The sequence below is a fragment of the Coloeus monedula genome (genome assembly GCF_965178545.1).
Source record: "Coloeus monedula genome assembly, chromosome: 9".
NCBI lineage: Eukaryota > Metazoa > Chordata > Aves > Passeriformes > Corvidae > Coloeus > Coloeus monedula.
In genome coordinates, this window is record NC_138789.1 from 9,186,804 (window position 1) to 9,214,631 (window position 27,828).

Here is a 27,828-nt window from a genome sequence, read left to right on the forward strand (position 1 = left end):
ATACAAAGAAGAAACTCACAGATACCTCCCTTAAAATGTCAGCTCAGAATTTCTAAATTCACCTTTACAAGATCCTGTTGTTCCATCACTATCTTGAAATGCTTAAAAAACAGAGGAATTATAATATTTTTTTTCTTGCTGTCATACACGATCTCTCAAGACCTCACTAGAAAGTAGACTCAAGTTCCTCAAAACCAGCCAGTTTTGAAATCCACAGCCTAAGCCTCCTTTTCTACACGTCTCTAGATCAGACAACATTACTGTCCCCCATAAACAACTGCTTTTAATAGAATTTGACAATATCTAATCAGAGTGAAGAATCCCATGCTATTTGTAATATTCACAGTTGTGTGACAACAATACATTACTGCACCAGTGAAATTTCCAGTAAAATCCAGTTAATTGATTTTATTACACAATTGCTTTTGGTAGCAGTACAAAATAGGGCTTCAAAACTGTACACAATAAAAAAGGTTACCAAAATGTTAATTGTAATCCAAAAAAACATTTCCAATGGTAGTTTAACACTTAATTGCTTTTTTCCAAATCATTTATTCATCTCCTACATACATACTGTACAAATACATCTTCTTATACATCATTTACATTTCAGTAGCAGGCAATACCAAGTGTGTCCATCACCATCACAATTGCTTGCAGAGGATCCACAACTTCTTTCATGTTATCTTTCCTCAAGACCCAGTCTGGTTTAATCCTGTGAAAAGATTAGTGACTTAAATCAAAATATTTCAATGTCACAGCAGAAATAGAAGACTGGTTTTTAACTACTTACCTTGAAACTGTTTTTATTCTTAGAGGAGTTACCGGAACAGAGGAACTCCCACCACCTAAGGCAGCGTTTGTTTTCTGCTTCACAAGTGTTCTCTCTGCATCCATCCTGTGTTTCCGAGCTGTGAGTTTATAGAGGCTCTGGATGCAAGAAACAGTTCTTGGCATGGCTCGGATTTCCTGAGGAAAGGTGGAGACAGCACACAGTCAATACTGCGAGGTCAAAAGCAGCTTAAATCGAGAAAATGCGAGTGTGCTCACCATTTGGAAATACATATGTTCTAAACCAGAGTTTAGTCATAATTAATATTACAGCCATAACAGGGATGGTAGAGAGGAAGAGAAAAACAATTACAAACACCACCAAAACATGCAAGAAAAGTATGTCAAATTAAACCATTAAACCCGAAACACTTAGGTCTTACCAAAGCTCTTTTTGAGTCCTTTGAAAGGATAGCTAGCAAACAGCAGGTCTTTGTGAAAATGCTTCCTCCTTTCTCTGAAACTTTGTCCCCAGCTTTGCCTCTGTACATTTGCAAGAGGTCTAGTAAAGTATCTATAGAATTTTCTGCTTCATAAACTGCTCGAGTAGTTCTTTCATACTGTTAAACAAGAAAGAGACAAGAGAGTTTATATAGATAGAGCTTTAAAATATTTTTATTTTGGAGGTTAATATTTAGAGGTTAGAGGAAAAAGCAAAGCCCATATTGTCCCCTAGAATAAATTTGTAGCTGAACTGGTAACCAAGCAATAAAAATCACTTCTGTATTTACACAATTGTAACAGATTTTTTATAAAAAGGTACTTTCTGTGCTTCCCCCCTTGTTTAGAAACCCATAGAATCTGATTTTATATTTGAAATAAAGAAAAATTAGAATAAGTTTAGAGAAATCTAAAAATACTTACGATAGCTTGAAACGCCTTAAGGACATGAAATAAATTTTTTTGCCAAAAACCTCCACATAACTATTACAAGGTAAATAAATAACTGGTTTCAAAAACAGTTTTTATTCAAAACTAATACTTCTGTTGTTCCAGATTTATTCAGAAATTTTGTCCATAAACAAGTCCTACAATAAAGTAGCCTACTGCTTATAAACCAGCAAAAGAAAATATTCAAGTTACCTTTGAAACATTGAGTAGAACCTGAACTGAGTATCTGATCACATCCATGCACGGAACACTCCGGTTGCAGCTTCGAATCAGAATGAAAATACTGAAGATTGCTCTGCTCTGGGCTATATTTTCACAACACAGTGGGGACAGCCGGGTAGCCACCTCTAAAACAATTAAAGAAATATAAATAAAGGGAACTCTGAAGTTCAAGCAAAATAATTGCAAACCAGGATATTCTCTATTTTTAAATAGAAGTGCAAAGCAAAAACTGCAATTATTGATTTAAGCATTTCTAAAGAAATAGTGTTAATATTTCAGACTAAAGATTAAGCAGACAAAAATGATCCACAGAGAGATCTACTGATAGTAAAAATGATAATAAACTTATGTAAGGTATAACATTACTAGGACTGACAGGAAATTAGAGCAATCATACAGGATTTCGTTTCTCTACATAACGATTTAAATATGGTTCTTAAATCAATAATCTAGTTTTAGTCTGGAAAACCCTCCATTCTACCCTCTAACGTTCACATTTTAGAGTCATGCAGAAAGCCTAAATATCATTATGAACTCTTCTCAGCTGAAAAAATCCAGTATTTATCATTCTGAAAATCCATCAGTTATAATAAAACAAAATACTGACCAAGATGCTTTAGTGCTGCAAGAATGTAGGAGAGATGTTTGTATTTTAGAAGGTGTTCTATTGCAATTGCAGTTCTGTTGCCCAGTTTGTTTTCTTCTCTGCTCTTTTCATTGGCCTTTTCTAAACTGCATCTTAAAGCTCTGGTTTTTGCTGTGTCAGTCATCTTTCGCCAAGAATATCCTCTCCACAATGCCTACAGAAAAGGAATTCCACAAAGAGAACAATTTGTAAAGGAGAGACAAGACAACAGAACTTCCATCACCATTCCAAATCAGTTATACACAAGCCTGCAAAATATTGAATGACCTTGGGTATTCAATTTTAAGTAATTAACACTCAGTGTTATTCTTTCATATGCTGGGCTTTCAAGACAAAAGGCAAAAAAAATCCACACCTATACAGTCCACACACACTCCCACCTAAGTCACCTGAAGCAGTATCTGCTTCATTATCTCTTTGCCTTCAGCTTTCATGGCTAAACTAAAGCTCACTTGGCTTGCAATTTCACTGATAAATTCATCAACCAAAGCAAAGATCTTTCCTCTCCCCAAAAGCCCATGAGAAAAAAAAATAGATAATAAAAATAAACTAACAAACAAACCCAACCCAAAGCCGTCATTTTCTTACAAGAGGTGTTTACCTGAAATTTAATTATCCCCACTGCAAATTTCCTCCTGCGTCTGCAGGCGAGGAATCTCCGCACGTTTCTCTGGATTATGGCTGCTGCCTCGTGCCTGTGATTCAGCCAGCCTCGAACCACACGTTGTAGCCGAACGAGTCTTCGATAATCTCGCAAAAATCTCTTTCGTTGCATTTTTGCTCGGAACCACCTCTGTTTAAAATGAAAGTACCTTCCTGTTTATTTAAAACCCTTCCCCTAAATTCCCTTTCCCCACCCTAAATGAGCACTGATAATAACTGAGTGTTTTAATGTGAGCTTTGGCAGATACAGGTACTATAAATATCATCAGTCATGTGTAATCTCCATGACTCTGACTGGCCTTGGGTAGCTGAAATGCAAGACTGCAGAATGAAATCTTAACTAGGAGCCACTAGGGAAGCATTCTGAGGAGAGAAGGGTAGAGAAGGAAGGGTAAAGGAGGAGACAGATAGAATAGTTTTCAGTTGGAAGAGACCTACAATGATTATCCAGACCAACTGTCTGACCACTTCAGGGCTGACCAAAAAGATAAAATATGTAACTCTCCCAGTTTATACTTGTGTCCAGCATTACTATGTCCTAGGAGTTTTATTTCTCTTGGCTGGCTTTTAAGAACCACCACTCCACTTTTCTCATTTCCCAGCTCTGTTTCTTCCCCTCTATAAACCAAGAAAGGAGACAGGTTACTGTGTGCCAAATCAGAGCAAAAAACACCCTTTTCCATCCATTCTCTCTTGCCTTAAAGGGAAAATCTAACTTATGGGGAGAAATAACAATTTGTACGTATGGAGAAGTAGTAGGGCAAAGTTTGCCACGACATCCTTGACCAGAGAACAGCTATTTCAGGGTTCCCATTTCAGCCTCTCCATTTACCCAGTGCTGACCCTCCCATACTGGAACTAAGCTAATGGTCAGTTTGGAGACCTGAAAACAATTTTTACAATTTGGTAGTGCTGCAATACAGACCTGATTTTTGATCTTGTTTTTAGATAATTAAAATCTGGTTATATTAAAATGCTGCAACGTACACAGGCTCTGGTACCACTGGGAGATCAGAAACATCCAACCAAATAAATCACAGCATCCCAAGGGATTGTTCCTATAAGATGCTCTACATTTCACAAACCTTACAGGTTGTTGTGTCTGACCTTTTCTACCTACAGTAGGATATAAAGAAATAGGCTAAAACAGCACTCAGATTCCTTTAGCAAGCTTGAGGGTCTGAAGGAAACAAACTTTTCCATCCATCCTCAGCTTTAAAATGCTTAAGCTGCCAAAGCTTTCTTAGCTGTGTATAAGCAGCATTATTTAATAAACCATAGAATTCATAATTTACCTTTTTCACATGTGAAGGAGCTACATTGTCGTAGCTCACAGAAAACAAATTAGACTACTACACAAAACCATGCAGCCTTAATCAGACCAACCTGTATTATAAGAACAGATGAGATCTGGATTTGTGCAAGTTTTAAGGTGAGGTGAATCCTGTAGGCCCTTTGAATTTTAATTGCAGAGATATGATGATATGCAGCTGCTGTAAAATAAAGAAGCCTCTTCTTTTGCTTCTGTTCTGAAATCTGTAGAAAGAAAACAAAACAAGGGACATCATTAATTTTCATACTCTGAGGTAGCTGGATGGCCACACAAAGAACATAGTACACAGCAATATACTACTAGATACTGGAAAATCACCTCAGAATTAGGGAAGCTACCTACCTCCCTGCAGAACCAGATCTCTAATCTAAATGATAACACAGAGAAGTGATTGTAAGCAACAACATCAATACATAGCAGAGAACAATTTCATTGTAAGCCTGTGTGTGAAGAAGCTAAGCCACAAAGATCTCAGAAGCTAAAACAACATCCAACAGTGGAAACCTACTTCAGTTCTAAAGGATTGTAAGAAAAGGCTCAGATTGTGTTTATCTATTCTGACCTGCCCAATACTCAAAGCAGACAACAAGAACTTGATTTCAACACCAAGAAATCAAGTTTTCCTCTCCTTGCCAGTCAGAATTAATGGTAAGACAGCTCTAGAGATACTTTACATCCCAAGCACAGTTTTAATTTGAATTATACCAACCTTTTTCCTGACTAAATAACCCCGGATAAGTGCTTGCAGTTTAATGACAGCTCTTCTAGTCTCGTTGTATTTCTTAAATTGAAGCCTGCCTTCCTGCCAAGCCCGCAGATGTTTCTGGATAATTACAGCAGCAGCTTTTTGTTGAACAAATTTCCTTCTTGCCTTGAAATCTCTATATGCATTTTGGATCAGACATGCAGCCTGGTGCTTCTGAAAAAGATTTCAAGGAATGCATCGATAATTAAACTTTTGTTAATTCATGTCAGGATCAATGTACATTTATTTTTAGTTCTAGGTGTTTTTTTCCATCATAAGAACAAAAATGGAATGAGAAATACAAGTAAACTCCTACAGTACCAGTTTATATTAAATGGACTTGCAGAGTTTGGAAGGTCTTTTCGTTTACCTAAATGGGGTCAAAATATGGGCCTAATCTTTTGCAAGCAATAAAGTCAGCAGAAAACTCGGCATTTTATTTTGGTATTAGTATATAGAGGGGTAATTCAACAATTGGAACTGTTCAAAACCAAAAACCAAACCTGTTACTTAGAGCAAAAACGGACACTTAATATTTTGAAGATTGAAGAGCTTTGATTTGAACAGTCTTCTCTTTGGTCCCCACCTTTTCTGTGCTTCTGCACATTGATGACAAAAATCACTCAAATATATTAAATTTTTTTAAAATAACCATGGCATATTGAAGTGAAAACATACCTTTCTTAGAAGTCTCCTAGCCCTGTACTGCCTGTATGCCAACTGAATCTTAACTGCAGCACTCTTCATTGCCAGATACTGCTGCCGAACCATTCGCGCAGTGCGCGTCGCTCTCCAGACTCTTTGGATGGTAAGTGCACAGGACTTCATTTTCAAAAACCTAACATGGAAATGCATTTTTAAGTAAGAAAACAGTGATGGTTTATGAAATCATTTAGATAGATATTGGAAAAGCAAAGCTGGTCTTGGAACACTAGAAATTGGGAATAGCCAGCAATGTTGGCAAAAGGACTGATTTTTAAACAGAAGATGCTTCCTGTTTTTCCATAGGAGGTATTGCCCTAACTTGCTGCCAAAGAAGGCTGGGGAGGGACACAACAGTTTGAAAGGCATTGGACAGACTGACATACAACAGGTCCATAAATAGGATAACAACAGGAACAGGCAAGGAAGTTTAAAAAGCAGGGATGCTTAGGGAGGACCTTGCATCCCTGAACAGCATCCTCTACTGCTACTGACATGGACACAGTTCATGACATGAGCTACCAGGCTGATCTCATAGCAAAATAAACATAAACCAGTTTAACTATTCCATTGTGGATTAAAATGAAATAGCTTTTCAACCTACAAGTTGTATGCTAGAATTTTAACAATATCCAGAACATTTTTCTTGCAAAACACAGAGAAGTGAAAAAAAGATCAAGGCCTACTCTTTCTGAAGCCCAATAAGCAAAATTTAAATTAGCGAGGAAGCTTCCATTCCAGAAAAACAGTTAAATGTAATGAAAATCTTGTGCAAAAGAATAACCCCACCAGCTCCAACAGGGTTATACTCATGCATGTCACATGGATGCTGCAGGGGCAGAGCCTGAGAACCTGAAGAGTGCAGTGCAGTGCTAAATAATTCTATAATAAAAGCTTTGAAAAGTAGAATGATTTCTCTCAGATTCAGTATTACCGAGTCTGCAGCTGTTGGGTTCTGAAGTGACTCTGAATAACAAGGGCAGCTCTGAGCACAGACGTGTATTCCTTTCGTGCCTTGTAACCTCGGAACCAGGCTTGGATGACTTGTGCTGCTCTCATTTTGCTAACCCACTGCCTGGCTTTATATCCTCTGTATGCTGCCTATTAGAGAAATAAAAATAAAACAAAAATAAATCAGAACTTTTAATGGAATGAACAAAATTAAAAGGAAAAATATCACATGAACAGGAACAACTTTTAGTATTTCTATCTCTAAAGTATTACAAATATTTAATTTCTCCCAACTAGACAACGTTTTCAAAAGCAAGTGAAACACATTCAGGGAAATACCACAAATGCCACTCTTTAATATTAATCTGCAAAACTAACTATATCATGAAGAAATGAATACAAGAGAGATTAAAAATCCCAAACAAACACTCAATAAAAGCCACATGTATGATTACCTGAATGGTAATGGCAGCTTTTTTCATTTGGTGGAATCTGTGTTGATCAATATTCCGCATCCGATGGGCTCTGTAGTGCTGCTGTATTAACACAGCAGAAAACTTGCACCGAAGGTATTTCTGTCTCTGAATAAATCCACGGAAAGATGCCTTCAAAGAAAAAGACAAACTTGGAATATTTCACTTCCATCATAACAGCTGGGAATGTTTGCGTACTTCTATGTACAGCTATACTCACTAGCTTGTTATGAAAACAATATAAAGAAGTATATTCCCAATTTCAAAATTCATTCTTTTTTTCTACCTTTTAAGGAAAGTAACTATATTTATATTGTTCAGGATGTATAAGTTAAACATTCAGAAAATAACTAAGCAGCTGCCAATCCCCCCAAACCACGGAGGTGAAGAAAGCACACCTGATTTTTATCAGTTAAGCAGATCATGTGGTCTCCAACAAGAAAGTAAAACCAACCTAAGAAATTCTCAAAGAATCCTAGAACGGTTTGTGTTTGGAAGGGACTTTTAAAGATGGTCTAGTTGCAACTCATCCAACACGGACAGGGATGCCACCCATTAGACCAGACTGCTCAGGACCACAAATGAGAGATTATTTATTTCCCTTTCTTCCTTGATTTGGGGGAATTTCCCTCCTTAAATTCCTCTTCAAAATGTTAGTTAGGCACTAAGGTTAGTCTAGGGCCAATTAGTGAACCAAGGGGGATTAACATGATCGATTTACTCACACCTTCCTAAACACAAGTCCTAAAGAATGTAGCAATCGTGTTTTTTGCCAAGTATGTCACTTTATACCCACTACCAGTGCCCTCTCATACAATACACGAAGACAGCTTTCATTCATATTCCCATCAAAGAAAACATTCGTTAAGCCACTAATATTCAGAGGCAAAATTCAGTTGTCTTAAAGAACCTTATTTCTGTGTACTGTGGTAGTAAGCTTTATATATCTGCCCTGTAATACACTTCAGAAACTGATTCTACTTTAGCTTCAAACTGTGGTTTGCAAGAGCAGTAAATGTCTTTAAAACACCTACAAATGAAAGCAAAAATACACCCAAATCCCAGTACTATTCATCCAAAAGTACCTGAAGTTTTATTGTGCTTTCTTTAATTCTGTGAAACCTCTTCCTTTCGATGTATCCTCTGACTGTGGCCTGCACAAGGATAATGTTCCTGCGGGTTTGTAAGTAAGTCATTCTTTGGTGCTTCACAGTCAGGTGGGAGCGGTAGTGCCGCTGCAGGACAACTGCTGCTCTTTTATAGCTCTTATACTGTGATTTACATTTCTGCATTAAGTAATAAGATTGTAATGTAACAGCTGCTGCTCTGAGTTGGATGTATTTTCTACGCTGTAGAGCCATCTGAAGAAAAGACTGAATCTTTCTTGCAGCTCGTAGCTGCCTTGCTGTTTTTCTTGCTTTCATAGCTCGGAAGGCAGACTGAATAACTACTATTGCTTGTCTTTGAGCCAAGTACTCTGCTCTCTGTGAACGAGCCCTGAGACACGATCTGTACCACCTCTGGACAGCAACTGCTGAGCTCTGGATCAGTGTATAGTGAGTCCTTGCTCTTTGGCACCGGAACATCGACTGGATCATTATTGCTGCTGCTTTCTTTGCAAGAAAGCGTCTCCTCTCCACGCGCATCCGTAGGAACGATTGAATGCGCCGTGCAGCAACATTGGCTTTATACAACTGCCTGGCTTTCCTAGCACGAAAAGCAGCTTGAAGGCAAACGACAGCCTTTCTTATTTCTGCATAGTTCCTCATGGCAGCTTCTCTTGCCATTTTGGCTCTGAACCTCTGCTGTGTGACTGTGACAGCCCAGCACAGCTGTTTGTAGTACCTACGTTGTACATACATGCGATAGCTGGACTGTATTACAACTGCTGAAACATGCAGGATTTTCAGTTCCTGCCGTGCCTTCATGCCTCTGTATGCTGCTTGAATAACAAGAACAGAACTCTTCATTACCAGATACTTCTTGCGTTGGTCCCTTCCTTTCAAATAGGATTGATAGCAGTTCTGAATAACCATAGCTGCATTTCTCATATTCTGGTAGGCCCTTCTGTCCTTGAGCATTCTGTAGGCTGCCTGTATTGTACTGGCAGCTAAATGCATGTGCTTGAGACTCCTCCTCACCCTGACACCTCTGTACACAGCCTGGATGAGAACAGCAGCTTTTCGGAGAGACTGATATTCCAAAGCATGCTGCCTTGCCAGAGCCAAAGCTCGGTACCTTCTCTGAAAAACAAGAGTAGCTGCTTTAAGAGAGAGGTATCTCTGACGTTCTCTGAAGGCTTTAAAGTTTTTCTGAACCACAGTCGCAGCACGGTGCATTTCTCGCTGCTGTTTTCTTGCTCGCATGTCTCGAAAAGCCCTCTGGATACAAGTTGCTGCTTTCTTTAATGAAGTGTAATGCTGTACAGCAATTTTCCTGAGCCTATGGGCTCTGTACCTCCTCTGTATTAGCTGGGCTGCCCACTGAACTCTTCTGTAATAGCAGTACTGCCTATACATTCGGTAGTTTCTCTGTATTGTAAGTGCTGCCTCATGTTGTCTCTTCAAGAAGCATCTTGTTTTCATTCCTCTGTAGGCAGCTTGAAGAACTAAAACAGAATTGTACAGTTTTAAGTACTTTTCTCTCTCATGCTTGCCTTCCCTGTAAGCTCGATAACGTTGCTGTATGGTTACTGAAGCAAGCCTGAGTGCTCGATAAGAAGCGTAAATTTTACGCATTCTTAACATTGCTTGAATAACTGTAGCAGCTTGATGCATTTTCTGCACTTTTTTTCTTACCACAAATCCTCTATAAGCAGACTGTATGATAACAGCAGCATTAAGGAGAGAGAGATATTTTTGACGCTGAATTTTTCCTAGTTTTGTTGCTCTGTATTTTCTCTGAATTACAACAGCAGCTGACTTAATGGAAAGAAAACGTTTTCTTTCCAGAAATGTTCTAAACCTTCTTTGAATAATCACAGCCGATTCATTCATGGTTCTGATAAGTCTTCTTGTTTTCATACCACGGAATGCAGCCTGGATGCATAGTACAGCATTTTTCATAATTGTGTAGTTGTGAACTTGTGCATCTCTCTCCTTACAAGCACGGAACCACTGCTGAATCTGCCTTGTTGCAAGCAGCAATTTTCTGAAATCCCTCTGTTGTTTGTGCATCCGATAATAGGACTGGATTATTGCTGCTGACCGGTGCATAGTTTTTAAGTCTTGTCGGACTTTCATGCCTCTGCAAGCAGCCTGGAGGATAGTTACAGACTTCTTTAGTTCCAAGTACTTTTTGCGTTGTACTTTGCCTAAACAAAATGCTCTGTATTGCCTTTGAATTCTTATTGCTGCCATTCTCATTGTCCGATATTTTATGCTCATGCAATGCATCTTAAACGTGGCTTGGATACAAACAGCTGCTTGGTGCATACAGCGAACCTGTCGCCTCACTCTTAAACCTCTGTAAATCGCCTGCACTTTAACTGTGGCTCTTTTTAAAGACAAATATCTCTGCCTTTGACACTTCGCAAGAATAACTGCACGGTAACGCCTTTGAATGGCTATAGTTGCAGATCTAAGTCTTTCATATTCCTTCTTGACCAGGTAAGATTTGAAGGCAGCTTGTATAGTTGTAGCAGCTTTGTTTAGTTTGTTCAGTTGTTTCCTCACAGTCATCCCACGGTAAGAAGATTGCAAGACTAACACAGCTGCCTTGGTTTTTAGATAAATTGCACGCTGGGTTTTTTTCATACAGTAGGCTCTGTAGTATTTCTGAATCACCAAAGTGGCTTGTCTCAGTTTCTTGTATTTTAGTTGATTTACGTGCATTCTGTAATAGGACTGAATGATTGCTGCAAGATGATGTTTCTTCTGAATTGTTTTTCTCACAGCTCTCCCCCTCCATAGTGCCTGAAGACACACCGCAGCATTACGCAACTGGACGTATTCTTGCCGTTGTCTCTGGCCTAGAACCCTGGCTCTGTAATGCCTTTGGATGGTTAGCACAGCGTGGTTCACAAGCCTGAATTTCTTCACAGCCATGAATTTTCTGAAGGTAGACTGTATCCTAGCAGCAGCAACATGCTGTCTTTGAATCTGCTTCCGCACCTTCCAGCCACGAAAAGCTGCTTGTAAAGAAAGCACTGCTGCTCTTGTCATTAAGAAGGTCAGTCTTTGCCTCTTACCAGCCTTACAATTTCTGTACCACCTCTGAATCATGACGGAGGCCTGAACCATTGCCTTGTGTTTTGCTCGTGCTGCATGAGCTCTAAAAGCAGTCTGAATTTTAACAGCAGCTCTGTATTCAAGTTTAAGCTTTTTGCGTGTTTTATAACCCCTGTAGGCTGCCTGTAAGCACACAACTGCTTTTCTAACTTGCAAGAAATCTTGCCTGTGACAGCGGGTGTTTTTGCAGGCACGGTAACGCTGTTGAATGACAATGGCAGCACTATAGATGCTTAAGTACCGTTGCCGGTCCCTTTTCATTCTGTAGCAGGCCTGAAGTAATACTGCAGCCTCCCTCAACCTTTGTATTTGTTTCCTGACAAGATAGCCTCGAACTAGAGCCTGAATTCTTATGCAACCTCCCTTCAATTTCCTAAAATCTTCTTTAAATTGAAGGGCATATCTCCCAGAGCGATACTTTCGCTGGACATAAAGCGTTGCTTTCCTCAGTGCACAGTACTGCTTACGGACTTGCCTCATCTTTGCAAGAGCTTGAATCTTCACTGTGGCATCTCTCAACTTTCTAAATCTCTTCCGTGCCACGTAAGCACGGAAACTTGACTGAATTTTGATCACAGATCTCAACACGTGAGCATCTCTCCTGGCTTGCATCCCTCTGTAGGCAGACTGGAGAACAATGGCAGCCAGGCGCACTCTCCGGAAAGCAGCAGCTGCGTTTTTAGCGGCCACGTGTGCCCTATACCGGGTTTGAATTACAGAAGCAGCATTTTTAATCTCTTTGTATCTTTTTACTTGTTGGTATTTTCTCACGTGTGACTGCAACGTAGTAACAGATTTTTTTAATTGCAGAAACCTTTGTTTCTCTTGTTTCATTCTCCACATTGATTGAATAACACGCGCTGCTTTTGCTTGCCTGTACAGGTCTCGTGCCTTCATGCCTCTAAAAGCAGCTTGGAGGACTATCACTGCTGCACACTTTTGCAAATAAGACTTTCTCTCAGCCTTCCTCAGTTTATAAGCTCTGTAGTACCGCTGAATTGTCACTATTTTCACCCTGTGCTCCTGGTAAACACATCTGGTCAGCTGACACCTGTACCAAGCCTGAATCTTGATAACATTTTGCTTAATATGTAGATACTGCTTCTGGTCTCTGTGCATCCTGTACCAAGACTGTATGACAAGGGCAGCCCTCCTTCTCTTAGCCAGTTTTGAAGATTGCCATTTTCGGAAATAACTCTGAATCACCAAAGCTGCTCTAATTTTCTGTTGAATTTTGTATTTCCTCCATCTTCTGAATGTAGACTGAATAGTAAGTGCTGAAGACTTTATGATTTCATATCTTTGCCGATCTATTTTTGCCAACTTAGTTGCACGCAGATGTCTCTGAATTGTAACAGTAGCCCAAACAATTCGTTTATATGCAGCAACAGACTTCACCATCCTTATCCTTGCTTGTACAAAAATAACACAGTGTCTTAGCTGTAAATATTTTTTCCTAGCAGAGTATCTCCTCCAATAAGCCTGCAGGTAAAAAAAGAAAAAATTTTGTATTTTCTTCATAGTATCTTGAGTTAAACATGAGTCAGGACTGTCATCTTCAGACTTTATAAGATTTCTCATTCCTACTTATCAGAACCACAGAGTATTCAGAACTGGAAAGACCCATGAAGATAGAGTCCTACACTTGAGTGAATGGCCCATACCAGGATCAAATCCATGACTTTGGTGTTATTAGCACCATGTTCTAACCATCTGAGCTCATCTCTGGGTCTTAATCCCTAGGAAGGTAAATCCAGAAATCTATATTAAAAAAACCAAAAAAGCAAAACCTAAATGTTTGTATCATTGCTTTTTTAAGCTTTTTAAATTCTAGGAAAAGGCTAAATTTACCCTGGCAACAACAGATTTCCTCTTAAACCACTTGATAAATCAGCAGTTCTTTAATATCTATTCTAAAAAGTCTCAGGAGTGCAGTATTTACCTTTGGGTAATGGTGGCTAAAGTATCTTGAAAAATTGAATAAATTGCCCAAACTACCATTGGCATGTCTGCCACTTAATATGCCCACTGCAGGTGACATAACACAAGGAGAGTAATTTTAATTTTTTTTAAAAGCTTCTTTAAGTAATGTTCAGCAGCTGCAAAGAAAACCAATACAATCTGATCAATCCTTACACCGACTATTTAAGGCCCCGTGTTTTAATGTTCATGGTATTCCAAAACATAGAAGGAAGGAATAATAGTTAATTTAATAGCACATTACCATCTTTCCCTGGAGAGAAAAACTTACGAAACCTCTCAAAAGCAGAGGAGGAAAAAAATAATAAAAAAAAGTATTACATTTCATGGAAGCATTAATTGCTGCAAGCAGCACAAATGCTCCTCAGCAAGGCTATTTCTTACAGGTTTCAGGGGGTTTCCTTGCCATATAATCTCACTTTAGGTTTTATTACCTGAATGACTGTGGCAGATTTATTTCTGACTTGCTCCAGCCTTGCCTTTTTCAGATTGAAAAGAGTCATCCTGGCCAAGTATCCTCTCCAATGCTTCTGGATGAAAATGGCTGCCTTCTCTTTCCTCAGGATGCGTCGGCGAGCCAAGAAGTTCATTGCAGATTTTTGAATTATCCGAGCAGCTGTGTCTCTTTCCTACCAAGAGTAAATTTCCATTGAACATTAGCTATGGAATTTTCACTCAAGTTTTTAATTTGAATAACTATCTAGAGCAATTTCATTAAAATATAGTACATACGCACACACTGTAAGATTAATTAATAAAAATAATGCCTGCAATGTTTAAAGGGTTTTGGTTTTGATTCCTTCTCCCCCACCAGCATCTTTACTATTAGTTATTTCAAAAGAGTTGTAAAGGCAATGTTTTGTCGTCATTATTAAGGTTGTGTAGATTTTATAAAGTAAAGTAACTGGAGATGAAAAATCCTAAATACAACCCCTGTCCCCTTCTACACCACAGAGTCTTAGAATATTTCACTTGAATTCTGTTCCAGCATCAAATAATATCTAACTTAGTAAAACACAGTGGTGGCATTTATGAACCTTAAGTGTGTCAGCTTTGAAACCCTCACAAGCTCTGGTATAAATACCAGAAAATCAAGATACAGAATATCAGAACTCATGAAATTCAATTCAAAAGACTGATGAAGCTTAGCTCCTTAACAGAAATAGTAAATCCATGCAGAAGTTTAATTACTCCTCTCATCTTGTAGACATTGACAGGAATTAACTACTCCTTTTTGTTTTAAGGAAGCAGTGCAACTATTATATTTGAAACACTGGGAAAACAGTTTAAGGGGTGACACAAAAAAACCCAGTAGCCTTTAAACACCTGTAATTACTTCAGGAGGCTAAAAGAAAAGTGAAATTTAGTAGATTACACCACCAAGAAGGCCACATATTTTGATGATAGAAATGGCACTCATTAGTTTAAATGCCAGTATTACTCAAAAAAACCTGTATTTTCCATTGAATTTATATTCTCTATTTTTTCCTTAATGCAGAACCTATGAATATTGCACAAGCAAAGAGTACCTGAGAGCGTTTCAGTTCCCTTTTCAGCCTGTAGTTCCTCCAAGCGGCCTGAATTAATCGCGCAGCTCGAGTTTCTTGCCGAAGATCGAGAAGCCGTGAACACAGAAATGACAGGTAGGTGATAACAACCTACAGAAACACAGAACACAGCAGGGTAAGGGCTGTTCAAAAGAGCAGGACACATTCACAGTAGGGCAGAACGTGTTTATATAGACTCCAAAGGCATTTTACCTTCTCATCAGGAATTGTATTTGACATGTCTGCGTGATGAATCATTGCTGGTATCCCACCTAGGTCAGAAACTGCAGCATTGATCAGCTGGAAGTTTTGCTTTTCATTGTCCAAGAGTTCCTTGTATAGGACTGAGGGAGTTACAGCTTTGTAAAGACAAAACATTAATCAAATCAAATTGTGCATAAAAGAAATAGGTCTAACATGAACTTCTGTTCATCAAGTAACTCACTTTGATCAAACATTTCTTCCACAACATTTAGAGAAGTGTCAGACTCAGATGAGGAGGAGGAGTTTAGTCCCACTGTAACAGTTCTCGAGCATTCTACAGTTTGAGTTGTCCGTTGGCACACAGCTTCCAAAGGCACGTAACAGGGGTGATAGTGATGAATCAAATGGCATAATACTCTGCCATCTGAGAAACACACCGTGAAATTTTCCACCTGTTAAATAAAATAAAATACAAATTCCTTGAATTTTTCTTACTAGTTAATAGGTATACACTGGATATTAATTTCTTCTCTTGTACCTTTAAATGTGACCAAGTGCAAATTATTTTTTAACAAAAAAAAAAATAGGTAGCTATTGCTTCCTTTGAACATTTACTGTAAAGTGACATACAGCTGTGACAATCCAGAAACCAAAAATGTGTCAGTACAGTGAACCTACAAGGGAACCAATCTTTCTACAGCAGGATCCCAAGTAAACTTCTACAGATACCTTTACATTAGGTTTTCAATGAAGAAATAAGTTCTGAATTTGCATCAGTGCTAAGTGCTCTGTTTTACCCTTCAGAAAGACTAGCAGCTGCTACAGTACTCTGACCAGAGTCAGGTCTCTGACCAGGGCTTCTCTTCTTGGAATGAGCAAACATATCCCTTCTAAACAAACATCTCTGAGGAGATGAACTGACCTTAGCCCAAATGTTAGTTTAATTCTCATAATTCTTATAAACACTGAAAATTCTATGCACAAATACTTTTAAAATGAAGGCTCATTAAAAGTCCACAGGCAATTCCCATTCCAGCAAATATGTTCAATTTTTGAAAAGCATTTTTATCCACAAGACTAACTGGAAGAGGAAATTTTTTTGGTCTGATTTTTTTTTTAAAAGAGAGCTGCAGCTAAACTCACAGAGTGATGGCTATTTCAAAACAGATTAAACAAAGTCCAGAAGGATATTTACAAATAATTACCATTTACTTCTACTGCATATTTGATAGTTTGAAGAACTCTGGTCTGTAAAGAATTACGACAGCACAGGGTGCATTTGTTAAAGTGTACACAAAACTATTTACCTTGATATTGTAAAATCCACAAACAGCATTAACCCATGCCATCAGCAGCTTCACATTTTCACTGTAACTCTGAGATGAGAAGTTACTACTGTCTTCCTGTACTCTAAAACCAGTTGCAAGAGTCTTGATGGCACCCAATCGTGCTTTTCTCCCGTGTGTGTTCTTCAAAAACTCAATTTCTTCTTTTAACTGTTCCACATTCAGAAAAACATCCACCTGTTAGGAAGAAAAACAAAAAATTGATGTGTTAACAGTCTGACATGCCAGGCATTACAGCCACTGAATGCAGAGCTTTAAATGTGGCATTTTTAAAGAGAAACTATGCTCACTTTAGCAGTACCTGCCACACAATCAGTAGTAGATAATCTGGATTTGCCAGCATAGATGGCAGATAAAAAACCTTAAATCTACCCTTCCCACAGTTCTGTGTAAAACAGTTACTGCATTAGTTAATAGTTGGGAGAAACAGGGAAATTCCCCAAAACAGCCCATGTAATTTCAACATGCTCTCAGAGGAAACAATTGGAGTCCTGCCTGAATTTCCACTGAGCCCATGTACCAATCCTCCTCTTTTAAGGGATTCCAAAAGGACTTGAGCTGGTGTTGTGATGGAAGAAGATTTGGAGAACAAGCAGCATATCCACAGTGTTTGGATAAAGCCACTACTCACTGAAATTATTTCTCTAATCAAAAGCAATGCAACTGTGACACACATCAGAAGAACTAACTGGAGGAAGTTAACTTAATAGTTACTTAATAGTGTAACAGTATTTAAGAAAAAAAATAACTACATTAGATTTTTATTATATTGTTCTACCTTAGTGATAGTTCTGTAGCAAAAGTCTTTAATATTCTTGCTTTACATATACTTAATTGCACTTACATTCCTGACTACTTAGTGGTGAAATTCCACCTTAACTTATTTTGTTTTGCCTTTCATGCATCATGCTCCTTCCAACTGGACTTGTCAGTTGGACATAGTTGGACATTTATTTTTAAAATATCCTGTGACTCAACTCTTAAAACAGTCTAAAGAAAGTTACTTTAACTTCCTCTACTAACTTTTGAAATGCCTAAGGAATCTTCATTCTTATTTCAAGAACGTTTCATCAAATTGACTGTTTCAGATAAAAGGAAGAAAAAGTAGAAGAGCTATAGCTTCAGAATTACTCTATAATTGTTTATCAGTGTAACCTCAAAATATCCTTTTAGTAAGAGTCCACCTGTAGTTTAAGATCAACATTATTTTAAAGTACCAATTCTGCTACTATACAGCATAAACTCAGAAGTTCAGTGTTTTCCAAAAATGTGAATGAATGTGTAAGAAAAAACACAGTTAAAACATTATCCAAGCTGTATCGTTAGGGAACAATTCGCAGTTTAGTAATGTTTACATGGAACTTTAAATGTGCAAAGCAAATAACTTCAGTCTAAAATTTGATTAGCAGAGGCTTTCACAGACATCAAATATTCCTGAAAAGACTGGTGTTTTCATTATTCCTCCGTTGTAACTAGCAAAAACCAAACAAAATAAGCAATTGAATAGTACCTGGAAGGCAAAGACAATTTTCCACAGCAGTGCTAATGTTCGTTCCCTGTGTCTATCCACGATATCCCTGGAGTCAATTGAAGCACCTATCAAATAAAACACGGGATTAAAATGTGCACCAGTTTTCTGATGCACTTAGAATAAGCCTGATTTCTAGGCCTTACCACTTTCATCCTTCAAGTGCACTCCTCGCTCTTTAAGGACATTAAGAACTATATCAACATTATGCATCTTCTGTAGCCGACTTATTGCAGGAACTCTCAGTTGTTTTGAAAGACTCCAATTTTTGGTCAGAAGCTCCACTGTTCTCCTAACAAAGGTAATTGCATGGTTTAATGCCTCTGATGAGCTCACATTAAGTATTATATAAAAGAAAATAAATATTTCAATAGAATTCTGTATCAACGCACACAAGACGAATGCCACATTGTAAGTCCACAGCCAGGTTTGTAACAGCAAAATCAAATTCATCGAGTGGAGTTTGAATATGACTGACAGGTAGTCCTAAGAAACCCAGGTGGCGGGAAAGGTCACCTTCACCACTCAGGAAGTCCCGGGAAAATGCAAGCAAAAGGTCTTTGCTAGCCTAAAATTGAAAAAACAAATAAAATCTTAACATTACAATATTTGTCAAGCAGAATACAATTTTCATCCCTTGTACCTCCCAAATTACATTTCATATTTACTTCTCTAATTCTTAAAATTATGTATTTTTTTAAAACTTATTTTTAGTAAGTCATGCAGCTTTAACTTTTGTCCGATTAAAAACAATGAAAAAATACTACACTGAGTCTTAGGACAATACTGGAGAGAGACATCAAATCACAGCTTTCACCTTGAACTCTGCATCCTTACAAAAGAGGCAGGGGTCATGGTCAATCATTCTGGAACGTTTGGCACAATCCAGAAAGCAAACCAACAGCAACCATTTTTTCAGTGTGAACTTTGACAAAGCTTCTTCATGACCTAGAATGATAGAACTCAGTAAGTGATAGTTAAAAAATTAAGTGCTACAAATAAGTTGGTTTTGGAAGTAATCATTACCTTCCCGGTAAAGGTGAGGTACAGTGGGATGTCTGTATTCAGCTGCAATGTCAGGGTTCCAAAGCAAGCGATTAAGGATAAATATTGCTAAACCCATAACATCACTATTACTCTCCAAAGCTATCAGTTCTCCATAAATAGTCTAATATGAAAGAAGGGGAAAAAAAATGCAGAAGTGTTAAAAATTACCTTAAACACTATGGGATTTTTTAAAATATATACAGTTTTGAATTTCTAAAATAATAAATGGCAACTGGTCTCTAAAACTCAAACAGTTTCCAACTAAGTCACTGAAAGGTAAAGCCAAAGGAAATTTCATAAGATCTAATCTCATTTCAAAACACGCATGATCATCTACATCTGAGAAATCAATCAGGAACTTCTTTAAGACAGCCGCATTCTTCTCCAGTTTAGTAAAGTGAAACTGATAGGTAAACGCTTTTGTGTTATTGGTCAGGGAATTAACTTCCAATTTCCTTCATTAAATATTTTCCTTCTTAATAAGGTAATCATTTTTTTAAAGCAAGTACATTGGAACAATTTTAAAGATAGTCATCAAGGTAGAACTGAATTGAACCTACCTGAATTAGTATGGCAGAAAATACAAAGAAACGCAAAACAACCTCTACCAAAAAAATTGCTAAATGTCCTTTAAACTTACAGATTATAGACTAAACACAGTGCACTTACCTCCAGACCTATACGCAGCCATAAAGGGTTGTAAGATAAAAGCCAATTAAGGACTTTCTGCCTTTCTCCTGCAAGAGAGCATCTTTTAATATTAGATCCAGCAAACATTTCATATTGATGCAAAAGTTTCTATTAAGCAATTTTAGATTCAGCAAACCGAGGGTGTGAATAATCCTTTCCATACTTACAAGGGGACAGAATGCCAGGTTTCAGACCTCTTACCTATGTCTTTCCAGAGGTGCCTGTCCCTCCGGACCAGCAGGCGCCTGCTTTCGATCTCCACCTCGAGTCTCTGGATGGCTTTAACCATGGCTTCGGAGGTGAACAGGCGGCAGGCCTCGCGCCGCAGCTTATTCAGCTTACGGCGAGCTGTGTACGCTTTTAGAGACGCCTCATCTTTCGTGGGGGCCTTAGGAAGGCTCATCTTGTGATGGTTCTCTTCTCCCAAGATAAGAGCAGCTGCGTTTACTGTTTAAACACACACAAAAAGCAGGCATTTACATCTCAAATAAAGGTAGCTTTGCACACCTCATTTATTTTTTCCCCTCTCTAAGCTGACAGTTCGTTATTTTCATTCTAACTAATGATTTGTCCTTCAGGAAGTTTGTCAGCTGTTGCACTAAACATATGTTGTCAAGTACAAGAATACTAGTCAAGTATTAAATATAAGAACACTTATTTCGTAAGTGAGCAGGACTAGGAATTCAGTTTTAAGACTAATGGTTCCATCTTCAGTTTTTTCAAATGAAGCTAAAGATAGAGGAAAAAGTAAGTTTTCCTTTTAGTAAAGTGCCGGCTATAATGTTTTCCAGCAGGTGGGGATTCCCCATTCTACACCCACTGAGCAGCGCTACAGCCACACATTCCAGTGCATTCTGGTTGCAGAGCACGCTCCTCATGCCGGGGGTGTGGTGCGCTGTGCTTGCCATGAGCAAGTGAGCTATCCACACATATCAGAAGGGGAAAAATATGACAACATGACCCTGAAAAGGTTTATGGTTAAATGAGTACTACTACTCATTAGTGTTTATCAAATATATAATATAATGCTTAAAAAAATGAGAAGACAAAATTCTTGTACTCTTACCTTGTGAGGTATTTGTTTTTACATTGAAGTCATCTGGGGTAAGTACAAAATTTAACCACCAGGTGAAACCTCGTTGCTGCTTCTCCTTCCAGCGTTCATCATAAAACATGTTTTTAGCAGCAAAAGGCATTGGGTGCCTAGGGATGACTTAAAAAAAAAAATCAAAACAAAACAACAAAAACTAATTTAGCACTATAGCCAAAAAAAGCAGATTATTAAAATCATCAGTGACTTGCGGATCAGGGACTATTAAATTAATTTCAGCCACAAAATATGGACTAAGCTGTTACAGCACTAGAACTAAGACAAGATATCTAGAACTCAGGCCATTGCAGTGGGGCAAACCCAAGCTGAACTGGATTACATCCAGGAAGAACTCTCTTATAGATGCATTTTTCAGAGCAGATCAACTCAGTATTCTTAACTCTGCAAAAGTTTTATCTTGTTGGGAAGAGATTTTCTCTTCTGAGGTATTCTGTTGTTGCCTTAAAATGTTATCAGATATGGAAGAGGTATTTAACTGATAACCATCAGTAAACTGGGAGCATAACTGTAATGTAGCTTTCACACTTACAGGCCAGTCTGGAAGAAAGTAATATTTACTCTCAGCTGACCATGTGTTGCAACCAATTTTCTTATAAGTAGTCAAAATAGATCACAAAAGGTTACATATATTGTTCTACTAGGTATTGCTTCATTTTAGGTACTATCTTCTATTTCCTCTCAGTTCTAACCAGTTAGGTCTTACCTGACACCAGCAGTACAATTGTGACATTCTGTTCAGTGTTTTACTAAAAACCTGGAGTCTGCCTACCTGTTTTCAGTGGTTTCACAAATGTCAGGTGAGACTGGGCCAATCCAGGGACAGGTTTACTAATTCTCTTGGTAGTTTTAGATGCCTTCTGAAGTGAAGAACCTACCAGCATTAACACATAAATATCAACAGGAAATATGTCAGTGAAAGTTAATGCATTAAAGTTCCTATCACTTCTAAAGCACAGAACTAGAGTAATTCCCCATGAACCATTCAAAATACCAACAGGAGCTTCCTGTTGGTGGAAAGTTACAGAAACCATGTTGGCTACAACTAAAGGGGAAGAATGTTCAAGAGCAAATAACTGCTCTTGTACATCACAGTTCTTCCATAACCCTAAGGAAATGCAGCATTTGAATTTCATTATATGGCTAGAAACACTAGGCTACTTTGTACAAACTTTCATTAGAACATGCAACAGGGTGTATTCTATAAACATTTGGGGTAAGAGTTATGAATTTTAGGGCTTTATTCACTCCTTCCCACAGTTAGACAGCTTACTACATTGGTATTCAATTCAGAGCAGCCTGACTTGTGTTAGTTTGTGCACCGAGGCACTAGTTAATAAGTATTATCCAATGCACAGATACAGGATTTAAATAAAACACAAGGAAAAACGCAGATCCAGGCTTTCTCAACATGGTGCAACAAAGCCTTTTAGCACAATCATACTTTCACATTAATGCCAAATGAAGGATAAAAATGTATTCTGTTGCAGAAGAAGTACAGTTGCTGCCTGACAAGATGGTGCTTCAGAAATAAAAAATACTGATGATTTGAAAAGGCGAGGAAAGATGTGTGGATGCAGGGAACTACAGACTGGTGAGTCCTGTGCCTGGGAATATCATGGAATGGATCCTCATGGAAGTGATGTTAAAGCACATGTAAGACAAGGAGGTGATTCAAGACAGTCAGCATGGCTTTACTTAGGACAAATTGTGCCTGACCAGTCTGGTGGCCTTCTGTGGCTAACACTGTCAACAAGGGAAACTGACTGATGTAATCTACCTAGAGTTCTGTAAGGCCTTCCACACAGACCCACGTGGTATCCTTGTCTCCACATTGGAGAAATATGGATTTGGAGGGTGCACCACTGGATAAAGAATTAGATCCATGGCTGTATAACCAGATGGAGGTTAGTGATGAATGGTGTCCCTCAGGGATCTGTCTTGGGACTGGTGCTCTTTAATACCTTTATCAATGACACAGAGACAGAGATCGAGCGCACTCTTGGCACATCTGCAGGTGACACAAAGCTGAACTGTGCAGGTGCCACAACAGACTGGGAAAAGAAATCAGAGAGAGTAGTCCTGCAGAGAAGGACTTAGGGGTTCTGGTGGATGATAAGCTGGACATGAGCCCACAGCGTGCACTCAGAGCCCAGAATGCCAAACGGATCCTGGGCTGCATCAAAAGAGGGGTGGCCAGAAGTCATGGGAGGGGATTGTTCCCCTCTACTCTGCCCTTGTCCAGCCCATCTATCTTTATCCTAATGGATTAATAACCTGGTAGATAACACACCTTTTCCTGCTGCATATCAACACTTTCAGCACATGATTCTTTTGCAGACCACCTTAAAAAGCCTGACATTGAAGTGCATTACTGAAAGCCCCAAATCAAATCCAGATCGCAGAACAGATCATTAAACTGAAGAAAGCAGCATGTGCTATTTTGATCTAAAAGCCATGATGAATTTTTCCTGTTAGTTAAATTTTGCAAATTAAATGCATCTTTAAGTTACAGACCCTCATTCTTTTCACATTCCAGAGCATATTTGGGATTGGAAGAGTTAGAAAACCCAAAATAAACTGAAATGCAAGCCATCAGCTTTTTCTGATCTTCAAGCAACAAAGTATTGGCAAACAATAAGGCAGAGAGATCTACACAAGGCTGACAACAAGGTAAACAGACAGTAAAAAGGAGGAGACTGAAAAAGACTTAGGAACTTCTTCACTAGAAGGGTGGTTAGGAATTATCACAGGCTGCCCAGGAAAGTGGTGGAATCACCACCCCGAAAGTGTTGAAAAGGTGCATGGATGTGGCACCTGGGGTGATGGTTTAGTGGTGAACATGGTGGTGCCAGGCTAATGGTTGGACTCAATGCTTCAAGAGGTTTTTTCCAACCTTCATGATTCGACATTTGAAAATATATGACAACAGCAATGGAGTCAAACAATCACAATGGTAAATGAACATGTGACAAATCTTGTGCAGTAAGTTTCCAGAAAATTTTAATTACGTAAGAAGGGCTCTGCTCAAGAGCTTTTATATACTTTCCCTATTATTGCCATTAACAAATTTACACAGGAATAAAGTAAATTTGAAGCCAATTACATAACCAAAACTCTGACCTACCATTCAATTTTTTAAAACGCATATTGCAAAGGCTCACATTTCAGAGATATGAAATATTGCTGACTGTTCCTGGACAGTTCAGTTTGCTATGCACATTTCCTAATCAAAGACATCTTTTAGAAAATGGTAAATGAAGGAAACACTTCTCACCAGCTTTCTTTCTCTGCCCCGCTCTCTCTCCATTCGTGGGTTTGAAAGCTGATGGTCGTCTGATCGTACGGGTTTGATTGTCATTGCTAGAGGTCAGAGCTCTTTTTCTTTCCACTTCTTCCACGTGCACTGGAGCTGCAACTCTACTATTTCCTAAACACGTTTCACTTTTCCTCTTACGACATGAAGAAGTTGATCCAGTAGGAGATGAATTTACTTTGTCATTGTGACACTTATTTTCAGATGAAATTGCACCTGTAACTGGCAGGTGTTTTGAGGTTTCTGCTTCGGTATGTATGGGCACCACATTAGCACATCCTATTATTGCTTTATTGAGGCATTTTTTAGATTTTGGCTGGCGGGTTTCCACTCTTGTTTCTTCAGTAGCACCAGGCTTACTTTTTATGACAGTGGCAGAAAGAATTGGACGCTTTTTTGTTTGCTCTCTCTGAGAAAGATTGTCAGTCTGAAGCTCCTCTGCAGAAGGAAAACTGCAGTGATCTTCCTGGGGTTTATCATAATGAAGCGCCTGTGATTTTACACAATGTAACTCAAAGACTTCATTTAAGTTGTGTTCTACGTGAACTTGAGTTTCTGTCTCTACACCTCCATCTTTTTTCCATTTTGAGGGTAGAAATCTCTTAACAACGTAAGTCTCTGTGGTGGACGATATTAATGCTGCCTCAGGTTTAGGAGTCTGTGACTGTTTATCTGACAAATTGTCCTTCACAAATTGATCAGGTGACAGGACTGGAAAAGACTGTTCTGTTACATCTATATCCACTTGATAATTGTCATTTACAAAAGCATCTGGACTTAAAATTCTCCTTGAACTTAAAACAGGTGCAGAGGCTGAGTGCTCTGGAGTGGAAACTGGTGAGAGCGTAAAATTAAGAACTCCTCCATCATTTGAAATTGGCAGTTGTGCTAATCCAGCAGAACTGGAGGCACTTTCAGATTGTGATTGATTGCGCTCAGTAACACATTTATTGATGTTACAGCTGTCTATCTCAGGCAACAACTCCTCATTTCCAGAGGCAGCAATATCCCCAAACGCAGTAGACCTTCTCAGGGCAAGTGGTGTGTGAACAGTATTGCCATGTTCCTCTGCCACTCGTGCAATAGGAGATGGAGGCAGCTGATTTTCTGTGCCAGCAAGAGGGTCGCTTCCTTGGGATATATTATTCTGCACCGTGTTCTGATTCTCACGTGACTGAAGTGGACTTCTAAGTCTATCTGCCTTCCGAGAAACTCGAAACGTTTTATTAACAGTTTTAATTTCCAGAGTATTCTTAGCTTTTATTGCAGATGTTCCTGAAGAGTTTTTCTTTTTTAATGTTTCCCAAAGACTCTTCTGAAAAAGAACCGTAAATAACAGTGAGTGTGCTGGTTTTCTAAATTCTTCTACATGTAAAAGTGAACATTACTAGCGTATTCATTCAAAGTTTAAAAAGGCTATAAACAGAACACCTAATCAAAAATAATTCACTATACGTTATTTGAAGGCTTGACAACCATTTATTTGGTCATGTTTTAGTTTTATCCTTTAAGCTGTAGCGTATCAGTACCTACTTTCCAACCCAGCCAAAAAAAGTTGAGGACAATGGGCATTTCCACAGCATCATTTATCACTGAGATTTGCAGTAATGAAACAGAGTTTTCTAGTAATAAAAAACAATATTTGCATCAGCCATGCCAAAGTAACAGAATTAAGACACAAACACACACTCACCTTTTTCTTCGGGGGCTGCTTAGCAGCACCAAGGAGCACAGCTTGATGTTTTACAATGTCATTAACAACAAAAGTCACCAGTTCTCTGATTTTTCCTTCTTCTAATGGTGTCCATGTGATAGAAACAAAGATTCTTTGTCCTGCCTATTGGAGAAAAAGGAATATTTAATATCTAGCATTTAGGTACACTTTTGTAACATTGAAGATGAAGTAATTAATCAAACCAGGAGCAGTATATAGAAGTAATACACATTTCGACAATGAAAAAAATTGTTAAATGTTTAAATGCCAGTTTTCCCTCTCTGACACATAAATTTAAGTGACCCCTATCAAAAATGTTGTCTTACTAAAAGGACATATACCTCTTAATCAAACTATAGTGGAAAACAAGAAAAAATACATATAAATATGACACATACTAGAAAGGAGAAGGTTTGAGTAAAGGTGAGTAGAAGAAATTACATAATTTTTTGCACATATTAATCTTGTAAATCCTCTACAGTAATTTTGAGAGAATTATAGTGGGACTAATAATCAGAGGTTGATTTTTAGGACCTTAGCTGACTCTAAACACAAGTGTCAATTTTTTCAGTTAAATGACATGCTAACATGAGATTTGACATACAAGTTCTTTGAAAAAAATGGAAGATACTGCAAATGATCAAGGAAGGCATTAAACTTTCTATTCATTAATTCCTACAGGAACATGTTATTCCAAGATTTCGAAGTGGGACTCCAGCCTGGTTTTATAAGCCCATTGTTGCAAATCCCCAGAGTGTTTCGTTCTCTCTCACAAACGCTCTGGACAGTCTAGATAGTCATAGATGTTTGTTCATCTAAACTATTCTTTTAAAAACTGGCATTGATTGGACTAGCCACAGTTTGCATTTCCTTAGGTGTCATAAATGTTTAGTCCTATTTTAAGCACGCTTTGCTCTCTATTGTGTCACTAACTAACGTGCAGAACGGCGAACTGGTATCCTCTGCCCTCAGCCTTTTTCCTACACATATATCCTGACACTTTTTGACAGGTCTCCGTCTTTAAAACATTCCCAAAGAACAATCCATTTCATTTCAATTTTTGCTCCTCGCTGCAAACACCTGCTTGAGTCAGGTTGTGGCGCCTTCGCGGCCTCGACAGCCCCTGGCCCGAAGGACCCGACCCCGCCACCCCCGGCTGCAGCCGCCGCCCTTCAGGGGAACCGGGAGACACGAGCGCAGCACCGACACGCACCGCCCGCGGCGGGGCCGCGGCTGCCTCAGATCGCGGCTGACGGGGGCAGCCCCCGGCCCTGCGGCCGATAGCGTCCCACCTGTCCCCTCGCGTGTCCCCCGCCCCCGGCCCCGCAGGTTCCCCCGCCTACCTCCACAAGGAAGCGGCGGGGCTCGATGCTGAAGCCCCTGGCAGCGGCCGGGAAGCGGTCGATGACCACCTCGGCGTCATCCTCGTTGGGGTTGTCGATGCCCAGCAGGCGCGTGCGGGAGGCGCCCACTCGCAGCCGGCCGAAGCTGAGGAAGGGCGGCCGAGAGAAGTAACTCAGGACCAGCACGGCGGGGCCCTCGTCCGCGTCCTCCTCGCCCCCCCGCACGGCCCAGCGCCGCCGGCCGGGGTTCTTGGCGGGGCTGAGGTCCCCCCGCGCCGCTGCGGTGACAGAGCCCGCAGCCATGGCCAGGCGGGCGCGG

General features: G+C 39.2%; 1 protein-coding gene across 1 annotated transcript; it reads right to left on the bottom strand.

The window, feature by feature from the left end:
• Positions 1-609: 609 nt before the first annotated feature.
• On the bottom strand, positions 610-27,812 carry ASPM (assembly factor for spindle microtubules; the record flags this gene model as incomplete). The annotated part of the gene is made up of 29 exons (XM_082286938.1): positions 610-715; positions 794-969; positions 1,215-1,391; positions 1,915-2,069; positions 2,552-2,744; positions 3,192-3,383; positions 4,640-4,789; positions 5,296-5,505; positions 6,010-6,169; positions 6,968-7,134; positions 7,440-7,589; positions 8,543-13,168; positions 14,101-14,295; positions 15,196-15,324; positions 15,427-15,572; positions 15,659-15,869; positions 16,725-16,940; positions 18,274-18,359; positions 18,438-18,583; positions 18,684-18,859; positions 19,109-19,239; positions 19,318-19,459; positions 20,008-20,075; positions 20,230-20,475; positions 21,095-21,241; positions 21,909-22,010; positions 24,414-25,767; positions 26,146-26,289; positions 27,510-27,812. 29 exons carry the CDS (start codon positions 27,810-27,812, stop codon positions 610-612), a joined length of 10,404 nt encoding a protein of 3,467 aa, XP_082143064.1.
• Between the last annotated feature and the right edge of the window lie 16 nt (positions 27,813-27,828).